General features: G+C 33.2%; 3 protein-coding genes across 10 annotated transcripts; all 3 read right to left on the reverse strand.

Annotated features, from left to right (window-relative positions):
* LOC109325446 (pentatricopeptide repeat-containing protein At1g09820-like) lies at positions 290 to 2,927 on the reverse strand. Of its 3 annotated transcripts, none has more exons than XM_019557829.1 (3): positions 2,762 to 2,927; positions 2,502 to 2,613; positions 290 to 2,074 (listed from the first exon to the last, which is right to left on the reverse strand). In XM_019557829.1, the coding sequence occupies exons 2-3, from the start codon at positions 2,533 to 2,535 to the stop codon at positions 357 to 359; spliced, it is 1,752 nt and encodes a 583-aa protein (XP_019413374.1). In that variant the 5' UTR covers positions 2,536 to 2,613; positions 2,762 to 2,927; the 3' UTR covers positions 290 to 356. The 3 variants fall into 3 exon arrangements, with proteins under 3 accessions (XP_019413374.1, XP_019413375.1, XP_019413373.1); XM_019557830.1 differs by having other exon boundaries at positions 2,502 to 2,567; positions 2,743 to 2,927; XM_019557828.1 differs by having other exon boundaries at positions 2,502 to 2,610; positions 2,743 to 2,927.
* LOC109325445 (alanine--tRNA ligase-like) lies at positions 5,784 to 17,110 on the reverse strand. The gene is made up of 23 exons (XM_019557827.1): positions 16,889 to 17,110; positions 16,121 to 16,359; positions 15,744 to 15,884; positions 14,985 to 15,131; positions 14,621 to 14,773; positions 13,665 to 13,794; positions 13,227 to 13,323; positions 12,941 to 13,061; positions 12,689 to 12,757; positions 11,800 to 11,850; positions 11,613 to 11,708; positions 11,331 to 11,429; positions 10,036 to 10,158; positions 8,839 to 8,973; positions 8,615 to 8,686; positions 8,455 to 8,530; positions 8,237 to 8,379; positions 8,055 to 8,163; positions 7,788 to 7,975; positions 6,779 to 6,868; positions 6,467 to 6,649; positions 6,177 to 6,353; positions 5,784 to 5,995 (listed from the first exon to the last, which is right to left on the reverse strand). The coding sequence occupies exons 1-23, from the start codon at positions 17,088 to 17,090 to the stop codon at positions 5,924 to 5,926; spliced, it is 2,913 nt and encodes a 970-aa protein (XP_019413372.1). The 5' UTR covers positions 17,091 to 17,110; the 3' UTR covers positions 5,784 to 5,923.
* Positions 18,441 to 23,958, reverse strand: LOC109325662. 6 transcript variants are annotated; one of them, XM_019558154.1, is made up of 9 exons: positions 23,690 to 23,958; positions 23,107 to 23,523; positions 22,594 to 22,665; positions 22,139 to 22,500; positions 21,728 to 21,896; positions 20,574 to 21,634; positions 20,109 to 20,204; positions 19,600 to 19,741; positions 18,441 to 19,258 (listed from the first exon to the last, which is right to left on the reverse strand). In XM_019558154.1, the coding sequence occupies exons 1-9, from the start codon at positions 23,853 to 23,855 to the stop codon at positions 18,570 to 18,572; spliced, it is 3,174 nt and encodes a 1,057-aa protein (XP_019413699.1). In that variant the 5' UTR covers positions 23,856 to 23,958; the 3' UTR covers positions 18,441 to 18,569. The 6 variants fall into 6 exon arrangements, with proteins under 6 accessions (XP_019413699.1, XP_019413697.1, XP_019413696.1 ...); XM_019558152.1 differs by having other exon boundaries at positions 20,109 to 20,203; positions 20,588 to 21,896; XM_019558151.1 differs by having other exon boundaries at positions 18,441 to 19,255; positions 20,574 to 21,896.

Genomic DNA, 27,586 nt, shown 5'->3' on the forward strand with positions numbered 1-27,586 from the left:
TTTGTTGTCCCAGTTTGGATCACTCATGTACCATAAGCTTGTATTTGGTCAGAAAAATACTTAATACTCAAATTTTAACTTAAATATATTCTTTCTGACCAATCACAAGTCCATAGTATATGGAGTGACACAAATTGTGGATAACAGATGTGTACTGATTTATTTTTTTGTGCATTGATAGCATGGAATTGAACTTCCACTGGGCTTCACAATACTGGAACTGCAAACAATTAAAACTTGGGAATAGTAATTACAATGAATGTGGCCACAATACTGGTAATACTAATACTGGTAGTGTTGCAAAGCTCCATTCATAACAGCAAATAGTACACAGATACTAGCATCTAAAGTTAATGTTAAGACATGCCAGAGATATTATATAAGTGCCCATCTATGTCTAGAATAAAACCTTTATCCAACATTTCCAATCTTACTATATCATAGGTAGTCCTATTTGGGATTAAACCCTTTTCCAACATCTCATTAAGAAGCCTGTTTGCATCTTCCAGCTTGCCTCTTCTACAAAATCCTTTGATCAACACATTATATGTAACGACATTACCTCGCTTCCCTTCTTTCTCCATCCGCCTCCTAACATTCAATGCCGCCTTGAGATTTCCCTCCATGCAATAGCCATCCATCAAAGTGTTATATGTTACATGATTAGGTTTCAGACTGACGTTTCGCATTTCATTTAGTAGACCTTCTGCCATTCTTGATTCGCCATTTTTGCATTGTCCGTCTATTAAGATGTTGTATGTTACAGTATCAGCTTTTAATCCCTTGCTACCCAGATCATTGAGAAGCGCTTTGGCAGCTATTATGTTCTGCTTTCTGCACAAGCCTGCAATTAAGCAATTATAGGTTGAAATATTTGGAAGAACCCCTTCATCTAGCATTGAACTACTTAGTGCAAAACCTTCCTCCATCATCCCCTCCTTGCAGTATGCATCAATCAGTGTATTGAATGTTATTGCAGTGGGAACCAACCCTTGAGTAGTTATATCATCAATAAGTTTTGTTGCTTCCTTCATCATCTTATTCTTACAAAACCCATTAATAAGAGCATTATAAGTAACAATATTTGGCTTCAAACCTGAGCTTGCCATCTTATCCCACAAAGCTATAGCCTCATCTAGCTTCCCATTATTACATAGGCCATTTATCAGTGAGTTATAGGAAACTAAATTAGGTTTTAGTCCCTGCCTCTGCATCTCTTCAAAGGCCTTCTTTGCAGCCAACACATTCTCATCCTTACAGAACCCATCAATAAGAGTGTTAAAGGTAATCTCATTTGGACAAATTTTATTAGCAAGCATTTCCTTCATAATAGCATCAGCTTTGTACATTTTTCCAGCATTGCCCTTTTTGCAATACCCATCAACAAGAGTATTATAAGTAACTACATTTGGCGAAAATCCCCACACCTTCATGTCTTCAATAACATCCTTTGCCTTATTCAATTTACCAGCTTTACAAAGACCATTAATGAAAGTATTGAATGTGATCAAATTAGGCTGAATCCTTCTCTTTATCATCTCCTTGTACACATACTCCATATTCCCGATTTCATTTTCCTTCACCAAAGCACTCAACAAAGGATTGCATGAATTCAATGATAACTTAAACCCAGAATCCTGAGCTCGCTTAAATGCTTCTAAAGCTGAATGAACTTCTAAATTTCTCACATATTCTAGAACCAGCATATCAACAATTATAACACTTGCAGAAGGTCGACCACCACAGGACAAAAAGGAGTGAAAAACAGAAGAAGCTGTATGTTTTTCATTCTTCACAAAGCTATGCAAAAGAGACCTGACCTTGGAGTAACTTTTTGAATTGGTTAGAAAATGTAAAACTTTGCCAGTTGTTTCGAGATCATACGAAAGTCTGAGCTCTTTCTGTGACCACCGAAAGAACCTAAAAACAAGCTCTGAATCAACTCCGGCATTGAGCAATTGGTCAAGAAGTACTGCAGGTTTAACCGTTCTAAGGTGGGTTTTGAGGTCTGACCAGTGCCGTTTACTCAACAGCTCTGAAATGGCAGGTATACTTAATGACTGAAAGATTGGTCCTGTAAATGGACAAGTTGGATAACAAACTCATCTATTGATATGGAAAAAATATATAATTTACACCAAGGATGAGGAATTAATAACATTAATTCAGTGGACAATAATAAATAACATTTTACACTTTTTGAAGATTAATGATAGAGGAAGTAACTCAAGTAAGAAGACTAAAGAGTTAAACAAATGGAGATTAGAAAATATATTTGCAATAGATCTAATCAGAGTGATAAATACAAGAAAACAAAAGGTGAGAACATGGGTAGTTTAGGATAATAGATTATCAATAACTAATACAATTACAGACTAAAGAAGACAATAAAAGAATTTCATACATGAAAACACTGGACATGAAAAACACACACATACATAAATATAAAGAGCTGAGAAATAGAATAAAAGCCTATTTACAAGTGAAAAGGACTTGGTCACCTTGTATAGATCCACCAAGTTTGCCTATGCTCATTGCTCTTATTATCCTCCCTTTCCTTTATATATCTTCTAATCATCGGCAATTTTCATTGATGAAAGTAAATAAAAACTGCAAAGAATTGTGCATATAGAAAACACATAGCTTTTCAGAATTTGTTTTGGCACTATTAGTGTTTGATAAAAAGCGTGAGAGAGAGAATATGGGATTTTTGAGCAATGAAAAGGAGGAGGTGAACCTCACCTGAAGTCAGCTAAGATTGAAGTTGTTTGGTCTCCTGCCACTTCCCGGAGGATGGTTCAGACGCGGTGGCTGTTGCGGTGGTGATGATTTAATGCAGCGTGGGTCTACGGGATTCAGTTTCCATCATATATTCACTTCCTGCAATTTTTTAAGGATAAAAAATTGTCATTGGATGAAAAAAATTAAATTGACAACAAAAGAAACCATTAACAAGACATATATGTATAGCTAGTTTTATATATAACTAACCATTTGTTGGTTTCAAATGTTACCGATGTAATATAGAGATATTGATCTAGTAATATGAGACATTATTAAAATGACATTGGAAAGAACACTCAGATACAAAAATTCAAATACATAATTATAGTTAGAGATGACAAAATGAATTCTTCGTCCCGTTTCGCTTTGGCCCACAAATGTTCGCAATATTTTATGCAAACATGGACATGCATGTATTGTCTTAACTAATAAATTGGCATGCCCTATCCACGAGCTAATAGGCTATGCGGACGACTCATAGACATTGATAAGAAATATAAAAATAAAAAACTAATACAATAACATCACTCTTCATATAAGGGTATGCACTTTTATAAATAAAGAGTTATGTTCCTCAATTGTAGACCATTTTATGAGATAAATAACATAAGACACAAAAACATTTTTCTCTCTATTAGAGGAGGAACTAAGGCTAATGGTGATATACAATTGGAATAATAAATAACCTACATGCTCTATTATGATATGCATTAACACATACAATACAATGACAAATAACATGAAGTTGATGAATACATAATGAGGATATCATAATGTTCATTCACCATATTCTCTATGAATATATTAAGGTACTTCCATTTTAGTTTTATTTATATTCTTCCCGATAATTTGATATAAAATATCTTGACTATATATAATGATAATATTCATCATCTTGAGTACATATTATGTATTTTTAGATATATAAATTCTCTCACACCATAAGTCTATCTATTAAAGATTTTTTGCTACTATAAGGATTATGACTTTGACCTATATCTCTACTCATCATTAGACATTATAAGTATCATAATGACTTACATGATCACATCATGTTCTAGTCCATGTTACTAATAGTCACATTGCTACTATTATAGATAACAAAATGGATTTAATATCTATACAATGATAATGTAAGAGTTTTTTATATCATCTACCATTGATTTATTAACTATCATTGACTATCAAACAAATAAATAAATGACACAATCACAATATCATAACCAGTTGAAAACAAAATACCCTCCAATACAAAATTACAAAAAGTAACATATGACGGTGAAGGTAAGGAGTTGAATAAGATGTACTGTACCCATTGAAAATTGGTTTCTTGTATATTTTATTAAATTAACATTTTTATCACATGAATCACTGATTAGAGAAATACATAAGCAATCAAGGTGTGAAATTTGGAACAGCCATTTTATCAAACACTTAGTAAGCAAGCAGCTTCCTATCTTAAACGTGTGTGTTGGTTTCTATTCTATACTCTACTAATGAAGAGGAATTCACTTATGATTACAATGAGATTGGAATGTTTGGGAAATGTTTAGAGAAGTGAATTGAAGAAGTTGGGAATATGAGAAATTAAGTGGAAACTCACCTGAATAGCAGTCACAGGATTTGGATGACTAGTTCATAGACAACTACTCTCAAAAGTGTAGCTCTTCAAATAAACTAACATATTTAAATATTCAAGTTTTTTTTGTTTACCAAGTGTATCCTCGCATCGAAGGTAATCTTGTCCAAACCGAGACATTTACAAGTATGTGCGGCTAACTTTCTTAACGAGCATTTTTTCTACCACATGACTCAAACTCAGGTTCTTGTTTAAGGGGAATCAAGCATGCACTGCCCTATGGTTTAAATATTACACTTAATAAACCTTTTACATAGTCTACAATGCTAAACCAATTTTTTAAGCTTAAGAAGCCTTATTTTCACCTATTAAAAAAATTGATTCAACATATTATAGATTTATAGGTAAGATAGTAGAGTGACTCCTTAATATAATAGCATATTGTACAATATGTATATATTTGTATCATGAGATAATTTATCTCGACTTGTAAAAATATAATATGTGTATTTATTTTTAATTTTAGAAATATTTTTATAAAAAATTATTAAATATAACACATATCATAGTTTTATTAGGCAAATAAGATAGTTATCTTTGTATACCAGAAGATATTTTATTCTCATTACAAATAGCATTTATATTATGAGAAAAAAGTTACTCAAATAAAAGATAGATAATATTCTGATCGTAAACTAACAATATAAATATATAAATATTACACTCTTATATTTTTCACCTTCCAATTCCTTTTGCTCATTTGAAGAGAGATGCTTATATGTTAGATTTTACAAGCGAAAAGACGTCTTTTTCTAGATATCATTTATATTAAGAAAAATGTACATAACAATTAGAAACATTTACATATACAATAATATGAATTAATGTCAATAGAAACATTTACATATGAGAAATAATTATGTTAAAGAGTGTTAAGTATGTGAAAATAGAAACAATTATCCAAGTTCACGGGTAAAGAGAAAGTTTAACTATCCCCAGAAATTTGTTATACCCTAATAATAGGATAAAATACCCAAGAAATCAAAACCTAAATATTAATATTATTACAAAATAATTAAAGAGAAAGATCAAGATAAAATGTAACCAATACGTTTGAAGTAAACTGCTCTAAAAATGTGAATAATATCAAGGAAATGGTAAATCAACAAAATCAAAATCTTGATTATTAAAATTGACACATTCAAATTTTGATTTTCTGAAACGTGCTTTGGGCTCCGACCAATCGTTGTGCAAAAACATCATTTTAATTTTAAAATTTTTATTCCTAACCCATTTCCACTGAATTTTTATCCAAATTCAGGTCCTATACTCCACGATAATTGTTAGATTGTGAAATGAAATGTTGAAATCCTGAATCACACAAATAAAATAATAAATAAGCGCATTTATTAAAAAAATGTCACTTTAAAATGTATAGCTCGCTTAAATAATAAATATGAAATGTAATTTATAGACTAATAAATTTTCCTAGTCATTCATCCAAATGTATATACCCAAAAAGATAACCAATGGAAGGACATAGTGCAATGCAATCTACCATTAACTCAACTTCATTGTTGCAAATGATGCTGCAAGGTTCATAGCTTCATTCACTTGTGATGCTTCTGTACCCTGAAAAGTTATAGAGATATGTAATACAAAGTCAAGTTATAGAGATATGTAATAATGAGAATTGATTAAAAGTTGCGTAGTGGTCAGATAACTGAAAAAGTCACGCAATTATATCTAATTTTGACCATTCAAATAAGATTAAGTGCAATGATTAGAGTCGTGAGTCAAATACAATACAAACCTGTCCGGTCGCAAGACCACCTTTTCCTTTACCACATTTCCCTTTAAGAGGCCCCAAAGCATTACTCAGCCACTCTGACACATCAAGCTTCCCTTCAACTCCTTTCTCTGGTACCCCAGCACAAACTACAGCCTTGTTTGTAGATTCATCAGTACTAAAAACCATTACAGATAACCCCTGTTGTTCATGACCCAGTATCAGTATACATTACTGTTTGAAGCATATTATGCTTCTGAATTCAACACAGACTAAAACCATTTTAAACAATGCTGGAGGCCAAGAAAAGTTACCTTCTGTCCCAAGACTTTTGTAACAGCTTCACGAACTGCAGCTACATCTAGACCAACATCCACATGAGATATGCAAAAAGGTATCTGCTCTGAAGCTGCAAGTTCAGCCTTCTCAATTGTGATCCTTACAGCTTCACGTTTGTTTGCTTCAGCTAGCTGCTTTTGTGCTATTCTCACTTTAGCCTACAAGAAATAGGACAATGTTACAGTATAAGACTCCATGCATGATCATGTGGGAGTACAACAAAAACCCATGGTAGAACAGGAGAAAACATATAATGCCTGCAAATACATTTCTAGTATAAGTTATACCTGAAGTTTGGCTATCTTATCCTTGATGCCAGATTTCTTGGCTGCAGAAATTGATAGTGTTTCCACGGTGCGGTTCAGATATGAAACTTTCTGTGACAGAGAACATAGAAAGTCAACGAATTACAGTTTTTGAAGCGGGGAAAGCTTATGCTGCATATCTGAATCACTGTATGCCAATAAAATTAGTGGCAATAGAGACTATTCAGTAAAAAAAGAGTATGCACTAACTTCAAACTATGTAGGAGAATAAGTTTTGTGCATTCATGCCCAGCCCAAACAAGTCCATAAACTATTCATTGGACTCATTTGGGTAAACAGCTTAAGTGCTTATTCAATAAGCTTTTTTTAAATGAGTAAACAGGAGAAAAGATTATTTTCATAATCAAATCAGCTTATTTTTGTAACCTTCCCCATTAATCTTTTTATTAAAATAAGCTAAAAAGGACTTATAGAAGAGTCAAACTATTTTCAAAAGTTTATCTCATAAAGGCCAAAAAATAAGCCCTCTAGGAGCTCTTCCAGATGCCCATATTCTAACAGTCAAAAAAAGAACCAAGAAAACAAATAATACTCTTTGGACTCCAAAGCCATGAAGAAAGGATCATTCGGTACATAACAAATGTATTTAGTGGTAGTTCCAATACTTTAGTAATTCAACTGACATTCCATGCTCATGAGTATTTCCATAATTTTCACTATAATGAATAAGCGATAGTCATGATCCATTAGGACATCATATTAAATCCATATCTGGACTTTTATAAGCTCAATAGTTGGCTTGATAACTATCCTTAATACTTACCAACTTCAACACTTACTCTATCACTAAACTGGTTCCAATTAAACAGCTAGTTCAGCCATGTTGACTGGTTTTGACCATGTCCAGTGACCACATGTGAACCAAGGCCAGCCCCTTCAGTGTTCAACTTATCGAACTGGTTATGCCAACCAGCATGGAGAAAAACTTTGAATGCTAACATACAACAAAACCAATACACACAACACCAACCTCTTCAAGCAAACTTCCTTCTAACTTATCCGCATCATCCACTTGCTGTTCAAACTCATCTGCCGCCTTCTTTGCATCATAAGCACGATCAGCTGTGACAGCTGTTATTCTGCGGATTCCTTTTGCAATTCCTTCCTCAGATAAAAGTGCAAACGCTTTAGCTTCTCCTGTGTTTAATATATGGGTACCTAGACCAAGTACAAATAGAAATCTCAGACAGAAACTCAGAAAGAAAGCTTCAAAGGAAACATGTGCATCAATACTTACCACCACATAATTCTGTTGAAATAGATAACCATTTTTCGTTATCAGGGTCAGCGACAAGATCCTCTACTTTGTGTCCAATTGACACAATTCTAACTGGATCAGGATAGACCTAAATCAAAGCAAAATATTGAAGAACATGACCCTACATGAGACAAGAAAGGATGGTGAAATAACACACTTACTTCTCCAAACACAGCTCGTAAACCATTAACACGTTTGGCTTCAGCGAGAGATGCCTCCTTTGCACTCACATCCAATTTAGCATTGATTTGGTCATTAACAATATCCTCAATTTTCTTCAATGTTTTAGCATCAACAGGCTTGCCTATAGATTTCAACATTATAAATAATAACTCGTTACATTCACTTAAATCTAACATTCCAACTAAACAAACCTTACCATGAGAAAAATCAAATCTCAGTTTTTCAGGAAGAACAATAGATCCTTTTTGGTCAACATGGTCGCCAAGCTCTTTCTGTATTCATCATAGAAAATTTCAAAAATCAAACATACCAATAAGTCAAAGGAATTAGACTATGCAATGGTGTATTCAACATACCCTAAGAGCAAAATTTAATATATGTGTGCAGGTATGGTTAGGAGCTATAAGTTTGCGCCTTTCATAATCAACCTGCAAAAGGGGAAAACGGCAAATAAAAGAGGAAAACAAAACATCAAAACTAATGAAAGATGGCAAATAAATGAGGTAATTCAAGTAAAATGGGAAGAGGTAAATAAAGAATTTGAAGTCAAGAAGAAAACTATAGAAGCATAGAAATTTACCTGACAGACAACTTTGTCACCAACAGAGATGCCAGTTCCATTAGAACCAATGTGTAGAACATAACCTCCATAAACTTGCACATTATGGACTTCAAACAATGTATGTGGACCCTTAAGTGATCCAGTATCAAAAATCTATAAAGTAAAAAAGGGAAAGTGTGTCATACTCATAACACAAACAGATTCAATGGCAGAAATAATTTATTTATGGTCCCTAATACCATGTAATAGTCCTTTGCCCATATCTAGGTCTGTAGTCCATTTGCCTTTGACAAAATCCATTAAAATCTCCTATTTTATAATTCAACCCATCTTATAGTACCAATGTTTTAGTCATAGTCGTAGATATTAAATTAAAATGTGGTGTATCAACACTCACCAATATTCTCTTTAGTAAAGAGAACATTGTAATCTTTCTTTCCCTTCAAATTTGTTACATCAAGAAATTATGACAGGAATAAACAACGAGATAAATTATGTCAGGAATCTAATTATTATTTTTTTATGCAGTAAATATTTCACACATTACTAATTTTCCTTTGCAAGAAATAGAAACTGAAGTGAGGAGAGAAGAGTTCCCGAATCTTTTAGAGAGAATATCTATTTATAGAGTTCCCGCTGGTTTTCTAACAAACAAACTAACATTTTTACTTAATCCTAAAACTAACACTGAATACAAGAGGACTCTCAGTCTAAGGACTAATTCTAACATCCTTTAATTTAAATCTTATTAAAAAAATTAACATATAAGCATTTACATCATAAAAAAGATGGCAAAGTGCACCAAACTCACACCTAGTAGAGACTGGGGAGGGTAAAACATTACCCCTGTAAGCAAAGAGGCTCTTTCCATAATTTTAACTTAGGACCTCCAAGTCACAAGACAACTAACTTATTGTTGTGTGGAGGCTCACCGTATATGGTGTTCACCTAATGATATTTTATATTAGAAATACTATGCATCTTTTAGTAAAAAACTGTTAATCGTGGTATTGAAAACATGCTGAAGTACAAATACAAACATATAACCAGATGTTGCAGAAGAAAAATTATCAAAGAGTTTGTTCCACCAACTTGATTGTTTTATGGGGCCAGAAGTTATTTTTATCAATAAACAAATGAGTGGTAATTATAACCATTAATGAAAGCAAATAAAACATTCACACAAATAAACATTTGTATCACATGGCTAATTACCTGACCACCTTGTTCAGCATAGAAGCTTGAAGATTCCAGAACTATACCAATGTCCCCATCAGTATTAACAGAATCAACAAACTCAGAACCAGAATATATTGCTTTTACCACACTTTCATGGTCCTATACAAAGAAACAGTGAAGAATTAAAACCAAGGGAGGATATTGTAGTTGATTATAAAAGAATGTAAAGTCTAACACAAATGCTCATCAGATAAGCTCAAATTGACACCTCTTTCTAGATAAGTCTCCTATCAGGTTGTTTTTTGTGAATGCCATAAATATATCCATTTCCATAAAATATGGGGACGCAGCAAGTGCTAGTAGTATAAAACTCTCTTTTCATTAGTTAACCCAACTCTCGGTCATGCTGCAATATATAGTATTTTGTTTTTTCTCTTAAATAGCTGGTAAATCAAAATTGACTACCTTTGATAAAGGGTTTGAAACTGGGAATTAACAATACCAAGAGCACTATTTGGTTGATTGGGAGGCATGTTTTAAGTCTAAGAAAGGAAAAGGGTTTTCTTAGGACAAAAGAGTAAAATGGTCAAATGTTGGAAGTAAAAAGGGAATGTAGAAGCAGTTAGAGCTGTAGTTAGAAAACAATTAGGGCAGTTAGCCTGCTCATAGGGGATCATATAGATAAATGGGAGAAAAGGTAAAGTTAGGATACTTAGAGAATTGTTAGTTCCTGAAAACAGAGAAATTAGCTCGGATATCAAGGGTTCTTTTTAGGAGAGTCTTACTCCTTTCTTGTTCAGTTTCAGTTGCAATGATTCAGTAAAACTTATTCTTTGACTGTCTCAGTTTCAATCAACTTCTAGCTTTTCTTTCTAGAAGTTCCTACTGGCTTTGGCAAGAGCAAGGGGCGCATGTTAAAAAGCTTTACAGAAATGCCACTACATGTAATTTACTTTGGAGCTGCCATCTATTAAAGTTGAGAGCTTGCATATTTTGCGAAAAACTGTGTCCTTAGACATGGTTTGGGATAAAACTGTTCTTATCACCAGTGTTTCAGTCAAGGATAATCTTGGTAGGCATAAAGAGCAATTAAAGAACTCTACTTCATTAATATTTAATCAATACAAATTAAGGGGATAAGAGAACGTTATTTTATTATTATTCTGTCAACATTTGAATTTTGGCAGATCAACTATTTTACTCATTTGTAATTTATTCTTTACACCTCTGCTAAAATTTCTTCTTTTCTCTGTAAAAAACTGATCTTATTCCATTGTATACTTCAATTTTAAATTGTCTTTATGGTAAAAAAAGAATAAAATAAAACTCACCTCCCAAGCATACTTGAAACTATCATCTGTCGGAGCAATGCCCCTTTTGTGTAATGTTGAGGTGGCATCAGCATCCATAACAATAACACCACCACCTTCCTGCAAATACGTAACAAAATGAGGTTGGGAAAAACAATAAAGCAAGCATTAATGATAGTTATGGTTTTTCTTATCATGTTGTTTAATTAGATGTCTTTAAACACTAAATTTTTAATTTACTAAAATTAGAAGACACTTCGGCACAGAAAAGAAACATTCAACTGATTCAAGCAAATAGAAAACCTTTGCTTGAGCATTTCTTGATCTCTCCCTTGCAGCTTCCATGGCACTGTTAAAACCTTCAACATCAACAAGCAATTGTGCCTCTTCTGCCATCAGCTGATAAATGGGAAAATGTTAGGAAAGAAAAAAACAGAATACATAACAGAAAAACAAATCCACACCCAGTTTGGTGAAGCAATGGACCTACCTGAGTAAGATCTAATGGGAACCCATATGTATCCCACAAGAGAAATGCTTCCTATAATCAAGAGTTAACTGTGAGAAATAGTACATAGGTCTTATAAAAATAATTAATGAGAAAAACCATTCAAATTATATGGCAATCACACAAAAGGGAAACAACATTTGTCAGAAGCTTGTTTATAGAAAACAAAATAACCAATGCTCCTGTAACCTCATGCAGTACCAGGAATGTGATTCACCTGGTATTATGTTATCAATATGATGAAATGTTGCACCCATAAAGGGTGGCCTAGTGCATGAGACTCCCACCTAGTGGGGTCCAGGGTGTAGATGTATGTTAGATTAACCTCCGCAATCGGAGAGGTTGTTTCCAGGATTTGAATCTATGACCTCTTGGTCACTAAGCAGCAACCTAACCGTTGCGCCGAGACTCTACAATGTCATAACCCGTGGCAGCAGAGGAAGAAACTTGCTAAAATTATTTACAATGACAAAAATGTCAGATTCGACAGTTTTAACGAAAAATATACTCTCTCATATGGAGGATGCCTTGACCTCCCAAATAACAGCATTTTCCTATCTTTTAAAAAATAAAGAATTGCCATCCAAAAATCATCAATCTAGCCAAGTGACAACTATGCAAAATGCAGTATTTTAATTCTTGAAATGAAGAAAATTTCATAACTCTGAGGAAATAATAAACATGACAAACAAATAGCAGAGAGATGAAAACTTTCTGAAATTTCTTTGTTCCTATAAACATTACATATTGTCTGCAACTCTGCATATACTTGTAAGAACCCATGTTGAGAACATATAGGCTGTAGCTATAGTGATGAAAACTAGAAAAACTGACTAATGAGTAACCCATGAAAAGAACAGATTCTACTTGCCTCCCCACTCAGTGTCTTTCGCTTAGCATCTTGAGCAGCCGCCTTAAATTTCTTAAATCTATCAATCCCCTGGAGAATAAAAAACAATCAAGATTTCTTTTATTCTTGGCTGTATTATAAGAAAAATAAAAATCAGAAAACCTACACAGGGAGCAATGACAAAACGGTAACCCTTAATCTGAGGGATGGCAGTCATGCAGACTGGTAAATGTTAACCCTTAAAGAAGCCTACATACATATGATTATTCTCACCTTAAGTAAGGTTCTGCCAAAACTTTCCTCCTCCTCTTTAATTACTTTCACAATGTGTTCTTCCCGGTCTTTTAGTTCAGGGAAAATACCATGCATGAGGTTTACCACAACACTAACAAGCCTGGATTCAGCAAAATTGAGCAGAGAAAATGCATTAGAAATCACTTATCAGATGCCAGAGTTTTTTTATAACAAATACATTAAATTTGAAGTAGGAGGGTAAATAGAAGTTTTAGACATCCACGTGGCACTAGGAGCAAAAAGGTGGTTAACTATTTACACATACCCATTGAAAAACCCTTCTTCAGCTTTTAGCACTTCACGTCCATAACGAACAGCTCGACGTAGTATGCGCCTCAGAACATACTCACGGCCCTCATTACCTTAAAAATACAAATAAATGGCACAATTAAGGTACAAGGTTCTCTTTCTATCATGCAAAAATCATAAAGGGTTAAAATCCCAATTTTAGAGAGTTACAAGATGTTCATAAAAAGCTGATATGCAGCTTGTATTATAGAAAAGATTAACTCTTAGAGTCAAAAGCCTAATTAAAATGTGTTAAGGGGAATTTATCTTCTTAGGGCAGCACCAACAGAGTACAACCCTGTTTTGAAGAATAAACCTTTCTCAAGACATGGGAGAAGACACAGCTTGTAATCTTTAAACAATAAACATTCAAGGAAAAAATGTCAGTGAAGATGTGAGGTTCATGGTATCCTACCCGGACGAGACCCATCAGCAATGGCAAATGACAGAGTTCTGATGTGATCTGCAACAACCCTGTATGCCATGTCAACTTTATCTTCATCCTCTTCTCCAATTTTCCCAGAATAAGGCCTAGCACCAGTTGCCTGCAAACAAGTTATAAAAAAATAAAACCATATATCAATAGAATCATGAAGCACATCACAATCATGAATGTTAAATAATAATACAGTAAGCCATTATTTTTCATCATGAACAAATATGATTACCGACATGATTTAGAAAAAATAAACACATGGAAATATATGCCATGACTTGTGTAGTGTGTTATATGTTAACTACAAATATAGACCACTAATATCTCAGAAAGAACGGTAAGCACTCAAATATTCAACATTTGCAAGTACAATTCACAATTCACTTAGGTAGATTGTCTTGAAGATCCAAAATGATACTTGCGTAGTCCAGAGGGATAAAAATATTAGAAAATGCAACTCACTGGAATACAAAAGTTAAAGTTTAACTAACTGGCATAGACAGTTTGTAATAAAGAATCACAAACAGAAAATAAGAAGAGAAACGGACAAGAACCAAACAACACGGGTGAAACAAAGAAAACAAATAACAGACTCTGCACTACCCTCAACCCTAATCCCAATTAACATGAAATTCCTCATTTATTTAAATGTTTCAAATAAACTTCCAGTAATATATTTTTAAAAATTAAACGTTTTACGAAACTTATTTATGCCAAAGGGTAATTGCTGATCCATACAAATTTGATAATCATCTCTCCTCTCACTACTCTACCATGAGCATAGAGATTCCCATTATAAAAGGGTGATGACTTATGAGTGACACGAAAAAAACAAGAATTGGAATTTTCAAATGTAGCACAATTCAGGACAAAAGATTATTACTTTCCAAAAACATAAAGAAATGTACGAAGCTTCAATGCCTTTGTCAACATACCAGCCGAATAGCATCAAAGATAGGCAAGAAAACATCAGTGTCATAATTGCTCATTTTATTCTGCAGTATAGAGGTCAGTCTTTCAAAACCCATCCCAGTATCAACATGCTTTGAAGGTAGAGGTTTAAGTGAGCCATCAGCCTCCCTATTGAACTGTTATGAGTCAAACAAACAATGTGTGAAAAAAAAAAGTAAACAGCAGTAATAATATCCAGTGTCCAATTCATCAAAAAGAATATCATATATATATATTTCATGGAGGTTAAAAGAGTTTGCTTCCTAGGGTGAGTTCTTCTGCCAAAATATCAAGTACATGAATAGGAACCAGAAAAGGGGCAGTGAGGACCTTTGCAAATTATTCTACCTGAATAAAGACAAGGTTCCATATCTCAATGCAAGTAGGGTCGTCATTATTAACCAATGATGCAGCGTCGCGGTTACCAATTCTATCAAAATGTATTTCAGTGCAAGGACCACAAGGACCAGTATCACCCATCTCCCAGAAATTGTCCTATCCAATGACACGAACCTGGTTAGATTTGAAGATCCGGATACAATTTACTGTGAACATTAAATATTTTCTGCATGTATTATGACTCTCATAATTAAAAACGATACAATTTGCTTCTTTAAAGAGATCTCAAAAAAAATTGAGATGGATACAGCATTCAACATATGAGATTATGAGCAGCTTGAATTAAATCAACACTAAAATCTCAGTTCTTAACCATTAATAACTATCAGCAAACATATTGTTATCATGGTACACTATAAATATGGCATAGAATTGTAGAAGTAAAAAGCTAAGATTGCATCTGTGGCTCTGAGCTTTCTTTATATGGTAACTGCAATGCCCATTAATCGGAACAGCAAAAGCATGTATTCTTAATAGCGTTCATCAAAGGTATATGTTAGGTCTAATTATATCAGTAATTCAGTATCAATGCAATTACTTGTAAGACCAATAAGACTCGGGTATAAAAATAACCCACAGAAAAAGCTTGCTGAACAAAAAAATTACAAAGTTAACAAAATATATACTATATATTAAATATATTTTACATGTATTTTCAAAATGTTTCATTCTACATTTTTAAGATAAAAAAACATAGTGAAATCATACCTTACAGCCAAAAGGGAGCACGCGTTCTGGAGGTAAAAACTCAAGCCAAACATCTCTAGCCTCAGTATCAGGGGCAAGACCAGAACTGGCATCACCACCAAAATATGTTGCATAAATGCGATCTGTTGGTAATTTATAAACCTGCAGCCAATTAAAAAGATATTGGACAATGCAATCTTAAAGGAGATGTAGTCCTGCACTATACAAATTGAGGAATTGAATAGCCATCCATATCTCTATTTAGGGAAATTGCACAACACTTTGGAGAGAAGGTAACACGGATATCATAGTCTACCACAGCACTTTCAATGTGATCTATACCACAAAAGACTAGTAATTAATAAAGCAAGATAAGAAACTCGAGTTTACAAGTATACCTTGGTTAGAAGTTCCCATGCCCAGCTAATGGCTTCTTTTTTGAAGTAATCCCCAAACGACCAATTTCCCAGCATCTCGAAAAAGGTGTGGTGGTATGTATCTTTTCCCACGTCATCAAGATCATTGTGTTTACCACCTGCTCGAATGCACTTTTGGCTATTGCAAGCACGGGTGAGTTTGCTTAATTCAGTATTAGGATCCACAGTTCCCAAAAAAATTGGCTTGAACTGGTTCATGCCTGTCCAATCACAATGGACCATTAACATTTAAGGGAATGCATGTTGTTCTAAGGAAAACCAAACAAAAAAGGCACTATTACTAGAGCAAATCATCTACATACTAAGAAAACTATCTAAGCATAAAGTATGAGATGGTTTATCATATTTTATCATTTACTCGGTATTTAGCTTCACTTAGGATGGCAACTAAACGCGCTTAAAAAATGGTTACAATTTTTTTACATTTTTCATTAAAAAAAAAACTTTTTTTTAGCATAGTAGAACCCATTTGTTTTATTCTTTAAAATATGTTCCCACAAAAGTGATTTTGTAGAAAAAAACTCAAAATATAGCTGATCGAAAATTACTCGGTTCACTTGTTCACCTTTACGTACTGAATCACTGCATACCACATATTAGATCATAATAATAACTTAAGTAACTATGCGCTAAATTTCAGCTTTTTTTGCAGCTAGTGATTTTCGTAAAATCCCAACCAAATAATCAACAACAATAGCGAAGAGAAAATGGTGTGAAATGTGAGCGAACCAGCATTAGCGAAGAGAAGAGTTGGGTCATTGTAAGGGACAACAGGACTAGATTTGTAGAATTTGTGAGATTTATCTTCGAAGAATTTGAAGAATGTGTTCCTCACGCGCTCAGCCTTCCACTCCATTGCGGCGGTGGCGATATATCTGCGGTTAGAGAGTGACGGCGGGAATGAGAACAAAGGGAAAAGAAGTCTTTTCATTTCTTACACTAAAATTCATTCTTTCTTTCATTCATTGGGCCCTTTTTACTCTTGCTCCGGCCCATTATAACCCTAACCCTTTCTTCTTCTTTTATATAAAAAGATAGATATAGGTAAATATAATATATATGTATTTTCAGAGTAAAAGAAAATGGATGACTTTTTGGTAAATAGTTAGTTTGGTACACTTTTGTAAAGATTTTATATATTTTAGTATAATGTATGAGTGTAAAGATATATATATATATATAGATGTATATTATATGAGTGCAATGATATGTGTATTAGCATGGTAAGGATTTATATATTGTAGTGTAAAAATCTATATAGATTTGGTATATCATTTATTATTTATTTATATTATTTACTTATATAGAAGAGTAAATGATAATTAAATATGAATTATAAATAATATAATGATAGTATAAAAAACTTTTTTATTATCAGTTCTTAATTTTTTCTATATTATATTATGGGTTTAATATTTATATTTAAAAAAAAATATGTAAGGAAATCATATATAGCTTATGTGAAATATTTTTATTTAATATTCAATTATAATTAACATGGACAATTAAATGATAAGACTATAAAAACTATTAACTTTCACATATGTATTAAACTATTATATTATTTGCTATTTTTAAATATCATCTATCTTCTTCCAATGTGTTTTCAACAATTGCCACAACTTTTATCTATTATTTATCACAATTACATTTCTAGATATTTGAACTCAACACACATAATTAAGCTAAATTCACATAATGAATAATCTTATTTACTCACAATTTTTGCTTAAGCCAATTAGGGATTTGCTAATTATACCCACCTATTTGGTTAAAGTCAAACATATAATGTAAAATCAAGGTTCACGCAACTCAACTTCTTGGCTTAAAGTGTAGCACAACATCAAGTAAAAACACACCTTAGGTGACTCAAGTAATCATTAAAAATTCAAAAAGAAAATCATGGATGATTTACCCAAGCACACATATTCCTAATTGCCTCAGAGCCTCTTCATTAATCACTTATTTTCTATTATGGCTGCTTTAATTTTTTTTCATTGTCTAAACCATAGCTACTTTACTATGGTACATTTGACTAAACTTAATTAATCATTTATTTAGTAAGTGTTTTTTCAATATTCAAACAAATGAGTTTATAAAATTATAAATTAGTATATTCAGCTTTTTTTTCCTAAGTTATTCTTATAAAAAATAATAAGAAGGTAATTTTGGTGCAACTGCAAGATTGTTGAATATTAAGAATAATCTCTCTACTGCTAGGATAAGGTTGTGTAGATTTACCATTTCAAGACCAGTAGTAGCCTCGTGCACTAAGTCGTCATTATAAAAATAAGTAATTCTTTGTCAGCCTTTCCAAATTCCCTTTTGTGAATTATGCTTTTTGTAAACTGTTTCTACAACTGAGAAGGAGATCAGAAAAACTATTAGTACAGTGAAGATGGTGAATAAATTATAGTCTAGGCCATTTTAAAAGTCTAGCTCCATCCTCACTCAAGTTCCAAGCTCCTTCAGCTATCTCATCATATAATTGCTTCCATCCCCAACTCGAGTACCCAGCGAAAAACCAGTAATCATCACCAATTGCTTCATTTGCTGTCTTCAGCTCTTCAATTTTCTGAATTGTCAGTACCTGATCAAGGAAGTAAATTCCAGGCAGGATTTCAGGTAAAGAATTTCCGGAAACTGTTCTAGTTAAGGATAAAAGTGGCATTCCAGATTTCGCAACTGGACCCCCGAAGGATAGAGGGGCCTTCTTCAATTTTTCAAAGCCTTCTTCCAATTTAGGCAGAAAAGACCATTCTATATTCTTGTTAATGATAAGACCTTGAAATCCAGTTATGTGATCAGCTGCCACAATGACAATCTTTGATCCATCAAATGGCCGACTCCCTACAAGCTTTTCTGTAGCAATTAGAACTGAACCGATCATGATCTGAGGCAATGTTTCATGCAGTCCATTAGTTACAACAGGTGAATTCATCAGGTTAGGTTTGACCATCTGCTCCGGCATCCTCTCATGACCTGGGGCTACATGATATTTGTTGCGTTTGTGAAGTGATTCGTCATGGATATCAGTTTGCAAAGTATCATCCAAGTTCTGATTCCTGACCACTCTTTCAGATCGCCATAGAACTGCTACTGGAACCATGAAATAAAATCAAGAACTTAGAAATTCATAGTTTTAATATTTCACAAACCAGAAGAAAAAGAACTAAATGATGATATTCTGAAAGAAGCAGAAGGCAATAGAAGATACACTAGCTACAAGTCTATGACTCTGCTAGTGTAAGTTCCTCTTTGGGTGGAGCCTAATAACATTATAAAACAGAGAGGAGGGATGTGGCAATGACCATAAGAAAGTGTGAGAACCAAGTTTGACCCCAATATTATCTGATTGAGATGCTTTTAAATAAAAACATATGTACAATATTCAATATGTCACAGTGAGTCACACATATATACAGCAATCAGAAGAAAACCTTTCTCTCTGATAAGATAATGAAAGTTACTTCCATGCTCAGCCACAAACTTCATAACATCAACCACTGCCATATCTCCTTCATAAAGAAGAGGTTGCTTCTTTCCTGCTGGAAATAAAACCAGAGCAGGATAAACTTCGCCCTGCATTAAAAGTAAACCGAACAACATCAACCATGGATTATGAGCTATAATGTCCAAAACCTTCAACCGCATAAATTTTCAAAATGGCAGGCCAGACATTTTATTGTTTAGTACATGACAATTTATTGGTATTTTGGACTGCATAAGATTATTGGATTTGCCCATGTCTATGTTATGCAGAAACGTATTGACAATTCATCTCCTTCATTTCACTCAACAACAATGACAGGTGAGCAATATGTTGCTAAGTAAATAGTAAATAGATTCCACTAGATAACTTGTAATGTTTACAAAAGTCTGACAATAATAGATGATGAATACAAAAACAAGATAGAGGGGACAGCCATAAAACGTAGTTAACAAGTACCTGGCCTACTGACTTCAGTATCAAATCACACTCATTCAACGTACAATCCAATAAGTAGATTAATGGAAGCTTCATGGTAACATAATCCAAGCTTTCTGTCATGTAAGTATGTAACAATCAATTGTCAAACTATTAGAGACTATATCTAGCATTTTATTGCAAAAGTCTTCCAAAAAATAACCTCAAATAACAGATACAACCCATTGAGATTCATGAAAGATCAATGGTTCAGAGTCTTATAAAGAAAATAACTACAAGTGAAATTTGGCACTGCATGATCAAGTAACAATCAATTTGGTAACTTTGACAGATGTCAGGGACAACATGCACCAAAGAAACAGGAATAGTTAATTGCTAATATATAAAACTACAAGCCAGAGAACAGTTCACCAAAAGCAAAGCCAGAAACCACTCCTCTACCCTAATCAATCATTACAACTGGATGGAATATAAGAATGTCTTAGCATGTTCAGAAATACCTTTCACATTCCTAGATCCATTCTTTAACATATCCACATAACCCTTGAAAGACCGATATACTTCACGAACAACCATTTCCATTCTCTGGCAGAAAGCACACCAACTATTGCTAAACAAGACCAAGACATCTTTATTCCATGCATTAGAAATGTTTTCTTTGCTAGACAGGTTGAAACCAATAACAAGTTCAGAAAAAGTATGAGCTGTGATTCGGGGTATAGAATCCACCTCATGAAAATCCAAATTAACAAAAGGAGGATGTGTAGCTTCCCTTTGGCTCAAAATAATATGGTCTGACCGCTGATATGGAAGCAGGACTCTGTTAACAAACTTGGAAATAAAATCATCCAGTGAAGAAAAGTCAAAAAAACTCTCTTCGGGGTAAACATAATGTTGCTGCCATAATGGATCAACTATAACCAAAGATGGAAGCCTACAACCACCAGTTAACCTTTTAAGTAATTGGTAATTACCATCCGAATAGAAAAAGGAACCATTAAAACCAAGTAAATGGGCCTCCTCTCTGCCGGAATTATTTCCATCTGAAGAACCATCTGTTTCAGATTTAATAACTTTTGGAGTAGAAAGTTCATGATCTGCGACTGATTCTTCAGATTGCACAGGTTTTATCTCTTCACTTGTGACAATGGAAGGTGTCTTCACTTCATTATGCTGATCAGGTAACTCAGTCAAATTGGGATTTTCCTCAAGCTCTCCAGCATGTGTATATGGGTCATCATCCAGTTTTACAGTATTTGTATGGCTTTCTTGAGACGTTTCTGTTGGAATTTGGTTTAACTGAACTTCTGACTGTGATTGTTGTGTATTAGCTGTCCTGATGTCAATATCATCAGATAAAAGTTGGAAACCTAAATCCTTAGCAAGGGAGCTTAATTTTTTATCCTTCTTTTTCTGGATAAGGTAACCCAAGATCTCGTTCAAAGAACTTGCTTGTAGATCTGAAGCTACACTATCCAAACTAACTTGTTTATCCCCGTTTATAATCATGATGGAAGACATTTTCTCCTTTAGTTTATTTATCTGAGCTGTCACAGGCAGCCTTAACCTAGGATGGTCAGATGTACTCTTCAATCCACGGTGATCTTGAATATGATAAACTTTCTCATTATTCTTCGTAACTGTTTGATCCGCAACATGATAGTGCTGTGCCAACACTCTGAAAGCACCAAGTGCGTCCTTACTTTTCCCCCTAGTTTCTGAGGAATCAGATGATCTATCAACAAATAGAAGTACCGATGGCTTATTTACTGGTAAAATCGGCTCTTGATCACGTCCATTACCTTCCAGCTAAACGATAAAGAACAAAACAGTGAGTCCCAAAAAATGGATGAGTTAATCTAAAGAAACATGCATACTTGCATATTGGTGGTGAATGAGTCATCAGTTGAATAAAATAAAGTAATCCACAGCAATATAAGCAGAGATGATCTTAGAAACAGGATATGGGAACAACGAAATATAACATCACAACAAATAGCATGGAAAAAGAACAGGGACAAGAAGCAAAAGTTAGAAAAGTTTTAAAATACCTCCTTGACATAATAATTGTCCATCTTCATAACATAATTCAAGTCATTCTCTTCCTTAAGAATGGTCGAACAAGATGAGCATCCAGCTATGTAGTGAACTGCAAACCATAAACCAGAATCACCAATACCTAGGGATGAAAGCATCGACCTATCTGAAACTAGACCAAATCTATGCCGTTCTGGAGGCAGAAAGAATTCTTTCACAGAAGTCATGAACTTTAAGTAGAAAGAATGAAAGCGCTCAAATTCTTCAGATGTACAAGAGGTGAACTCCCCATCATTTACTGAGGCGAATTCCCCAAGCCAAGGAGCTTCGAAAAACCCTTTATTGATGCTGAGATCAGCCTTGCACATACTCCCCTCTGATCATTTATATAAAGAAAACAGAAAAACAATGAAATGATGAATTTATTACTTAAGCTCAAAATATTTATCGGCATGCACTTAGATAATACCAGACACCTTCTGGTTAATCTTCATCCTTGAATTTGAAAACGACATTCTATCATTGTCTCCACTAAATCCCCCTACAAGGAGAAAGTCGACTTTATGTTTTACCAATAGCATTGTCATCAATAATAACAAAAACAACAACCAAGGCTCTGGTTGCGACAACTAAACTAGCTGAATACTGCTAGGAACTAAAAGTTGAAAGCTCATACGCTAGCTGATCCAGTTGGAACAGTTTGGTAAGATTAGCTGACAGGATAACAACATAAGCCCCCAGTTTATAAGCTACAACTATTAGCTTATTAAATACAAACTTACAAGCTACTAGCTTATTTTCAGTCAAATGAGCTACTTGACTATCTTCTAAGCTAGCTAAATATCGTGCCAAACACACTAAAAAATACTAAATAGATAGGGACCGTAGGGTCGATTGCATTGATCAAACAACGCCGCAATGTCCTATCAATTATGCAATATTCATATTGTAGCTGAAAACAATATCATATAGACTCGCTCACCGTGCATAGCGAAAGGACTCCGGGTTCCATTTATATTAGTTTTTCGCAGCAACTTTGGTGTCCATCCACAAAAATCGACAAGAACTATAGCCTTATCAGTTGAATCAAGGAACCTTGACAAATCCTGATGAGTGTTGAGTGATTTAAGAGGAACCTCCTCAGGTGAAAGTGATATATAAGGAAACAAAGAAGACAATATATTTTCCGCTTTGAGTCTTCCTCTATATTTATAAGATATAGAGTGATGAAAATAAACAACTGTTACATGATCAGTGTTAGCATCTATAGAATCAGCTAAAATCTTATCAGTGTTTCTATGCAATAACATGAGTTTCAGTGATTGAAATTGTTGTTGATTACGAGGAATTATGAGTGAATGTGAGAGATCCTTCATAAGTGAACGAGACTCGCCAGACCCTGTTAACAAAAGGAAATGAAATTAGGGTGTTGGGAATGAAGCAATTGAAATGAAATATAAAAAACAGATATAACAACAACAACCGAGTCTTAATCTCGCTAAGTGGAGTCGGCTACATGTATCGGACAAATAATTAAGGAGAAATGAAAAGATAAATAAAATTACATGGAAGAGTGAGGAGAAGAAGGATATGAGGATGGAGACGGATTTGAGAAGAGAAATTGTGTTTGGTGAGGATCTCCCATTCGGCGAAGGATGATGATGATGATGATGATGATGATGTGGCAGTTATGGCTAATGCTGCTATGAGTATGATAGAAAGGAACTTCATTGTTTATTATGTGTTCTGCAACCACACTCTCACTTACTCCATTGCCTTTCTTTTCTTCTCCTCTCCTTCTCCCTCGAGTCTATGGGTATGGGTCGGATCCAATAGGGTCGACATGGTCCTTATTAATCTCTTATAGAGTGTATAGTTGTGGCTCTTCATAAGTTTTACTCTCAATAATTGAATAATTGATTTTTTGATTTCTCACAAGTATTCTCGCACATGAGATAATTATGTTTGAGCCGAAAACATCACAAATATATGAAGACTAAATCTCTCAGCGATTATTTTTTCATCCACAATATTCGAACTTCAAACTTTGCTTAAGAGAGTACTTGAATCAACACATATTAATATTGATCTTTTGGTTTAATGAGGATCAAGTGAGGACCATTAAAAAATTTAATTTAATACCTATGGGAAAATCTATTTATTGAATTCTTAATCCAATTTTGAATATTTTTCATGAATGTAGATGTTGTTGCTCCAAAATTATGAAGTTATGCTCTAAAAATGTTTATGTTGTTGTTTACCATTGCATCTAGTTAAAAAATGTTGAATTTTTTAAACATCAAAACCATTTTAAGCCTAATATAGGTGAAATCCCTAAATAAATATGAATATAATATTCATAAATTATTATTGTTAATATTTATATTCAAATATTACATAATTCATTACTCATTTGTATTATTTTTTAAGAAAATAAATAATTACATAATATATTAGTGTATAAAATTCATATATAATTAATGTATACATTTTTTTTCTCAATATTAATATGGAGACTTAAAAATTCATTTGTATTCCAATATAGATTGTATTTTGAGCAGAAGTGTTATTAGTCTTAAAACCCCTCACCTCCCACTTTTTAAATTAATTGATATTTGTAATTGTGAATTAGACTGCTCAATAGTGCAAGTATATGAAATTTACTATATTATGTTTTCTTTTAGATTTTTTAAATTTGGTACAAATGAAATCTTATGATATCAAAACTCAACTCATCTACATTTTGCATTGTTTTTAAGTTATTACCTCATCACTCAGTATAACGAATCTATTTTAGAGTATGTAGTTTTCTCAATAAGTGTTGCTCTTAAAAAATAAATTTTTGACATTTTCCCTCTATGTATATTCAAAAGAGTCTTGCATAACGTCATTAACAAAAAAAAATAGATTTATAAAATTAAAAGTAATACACCAACATGCCTTAAAAAAGTTGAGGGTGTGCAGAGATGCACACCGTGAAATACACATAGCACCATAAATTGAAAGAGAAAAAGGTATATGTAATGACACTATATGAGTTTTATATAATGATAGTGTATGAGTTTTATACATTATCATTGTATCATTACCATTGATTTTTTATTATTGTTGACTTTACAGAAAAAGTAATCCAAATAAATGGTGGATGATGAAGTGCATACGTATAAATCTTTACACTATCAGTATATACATTTTACACTCAAATTGGAAAAAAAATGTAGGACTTGTTCAAGCACAATTTTTCTTATACTATATTACATCGAAACCTTTTCACTAATCACATACATTATTAGATATTATATTCTATTATGGGTGCTTTAATTTTTTTATTCTCTAAATCATAACCACATCTACTATGGTACATTTGTGTAAACATTATTAATCATTTATTGAATAAGTGTTTTTTCAATATATAAACTAAAGAGTGTATAAGGTCATAAATTATTATACTAAACTGTTTTTGTAAGTTATTTTATCATATCATTGCTTTCATCCCCAACTTGCGCAGTGGCGAAAAACCAGTAATATTCTACGCTTTGAATTCAAAATTTATAATACAACTTATTATAAGATATAATACAAACTACTTAAGTATTTGATTAACCATAATTACTTGTATTATCATGTATCTAATAGATCCAACCAATAAAACACTTCCACACCATCAAATTAGCACATAATATAATCCTTATTATTAAATTGATTCAATTCTTTGTTCTATTTTCCTGATATTATTTGTAATTTCTATTTTTTTTGTTGCTAAAAACATATTTTCCTTTCAAATTTGATACATTTAACTCAAATATTATCAATCTACACATCATTCAAATATTATAGTATCTTTAAAAATTATATCGATGAATTATTTAAAATCTAAACATTAGAATAATCATTATCTTGAAATAAAAAAAGAAATTAAAAGTGAATACATTGAAAATCTGCAAAACAATGCTTCTGAAAGAACACTTAGAATGGTTGCATTTGAAAGCTATAATTCATAGAGTAGTTTTGTTGTTACAGTAATGGGTTGAAAGTAGAGTTAGAGAATCTGAAACATTGTATATTTGAAACCAATAATTCATATAGTATAATCATGCATTGAAGTTCATGAATTCTTCTTCCTATATGTCCATCATGTCCCAATCCTCTTGGATTTGGAATTCTTGCTGAACATTCCAATCAATACTATCCCAATCAATATCATCATTTATTTCTATTAGTTGATCCAAACTATTTACTGGATTTGCACTTGTTGTTGCTGCATGTGTATCATCTATTTGTTGAGCCACCAAACTATTCAACGCTTCTGCATTTGTTGTTGTTGTTGCATGTGTATAAGCAAGGTTATTCATTGTTGCTGCATGTGGCAATTCTTGTGGCTCTATTGGTACTATAGCATGATGATTGTGATTATGATTAGGTTCCATCATCATCACATTGTTGTTCAGGTTGTTGTTGTTGTCGTCATGAATACTCTTTCTTTTCTTTTCTGAAGCTGTTTGACGAAGGAAATATTTCTGCGCATGGCTTGCTATTTGTGATGGTGTCTTTGATGGAAGCACATTTGTTGATATGTTCTTCCATTTTCCTCTTCCGTATTGGCTTAGTCCATCAATAAACAAATTGTGTTCCTCCTTCGACCATAAAGTCCTTTTATGGCTTTGAACTGGACGAGGTGGTGGTGGTGGCAGCGGCAATGGTGGTGGCTGTGGCAATGGTGGTGGCTGCAATGGTGGCGGCAATGCTGGTGGCGGCAGTGGCGCCGCAATCGACTCATATGGGTCAATAAAACTACCATATTTGCTATTATATTTTATTAGTTCACTAAAGTAATCATCACGTTTCCTTTCCAATTGTTGTACATCATTGGCATGTTCAGTGAATGATACACCGAACTTGCTTAACCACATGTCATCAATCAGATACTGTTGTTGCTGAGATTGAAACATTTTTCTCTTAGTTGAAAGTGTTTGGCAATGGAGCAATAATGCACCCAAGGGTTCAATTTATAGGAGAGACTGAGGTGAGGTTTACATAGATAATAAATATGATAAGTATAAGATTAATAGAATATAGATAGATAATTTGATTTGATAAGTATAAGATAAATAGATTATGGATAGATAATTTTTCATGGCAATTACTGAGAGATAGATACAATATTATTTGTATATCTAATTTCATATCATAATTTCTATAATTTGTGATTTACTTATTAATTTTATCTTTATCTTTTTTTTAAGTTTGTTTAGATTGAACTCAAATTCTAAAATAATATTCTCAATGCCTTGATGATATCAATTTTCAGGAAGCTTCTTGGTGAAGCATTCCTCCTTCAATACAACCATAACAAATATGGCTCTAATAAGAATAATCCGAATAACACTTATTTTATTCTGCTTTAAACAACACATTACAACAAGATACTTCAATAACTTTCCATTTCAAAATACTCATAATTA

Source organism: Lupinus angustifolius, chromosome LG13 (assembly GCF_001865875.1).
Source record: "Lupinus angustifolius cultivar Tanjil chromosome LG13, LupAngTanjil_v1.0, whole genome shotgun sequence".
Lineage (NCBI taxonomy): Eukaryota > Viridiplantae > Streptophyta > Magnoliopsida > Fabales > Fabaceae > Lupinus > Lupinus angustifolius.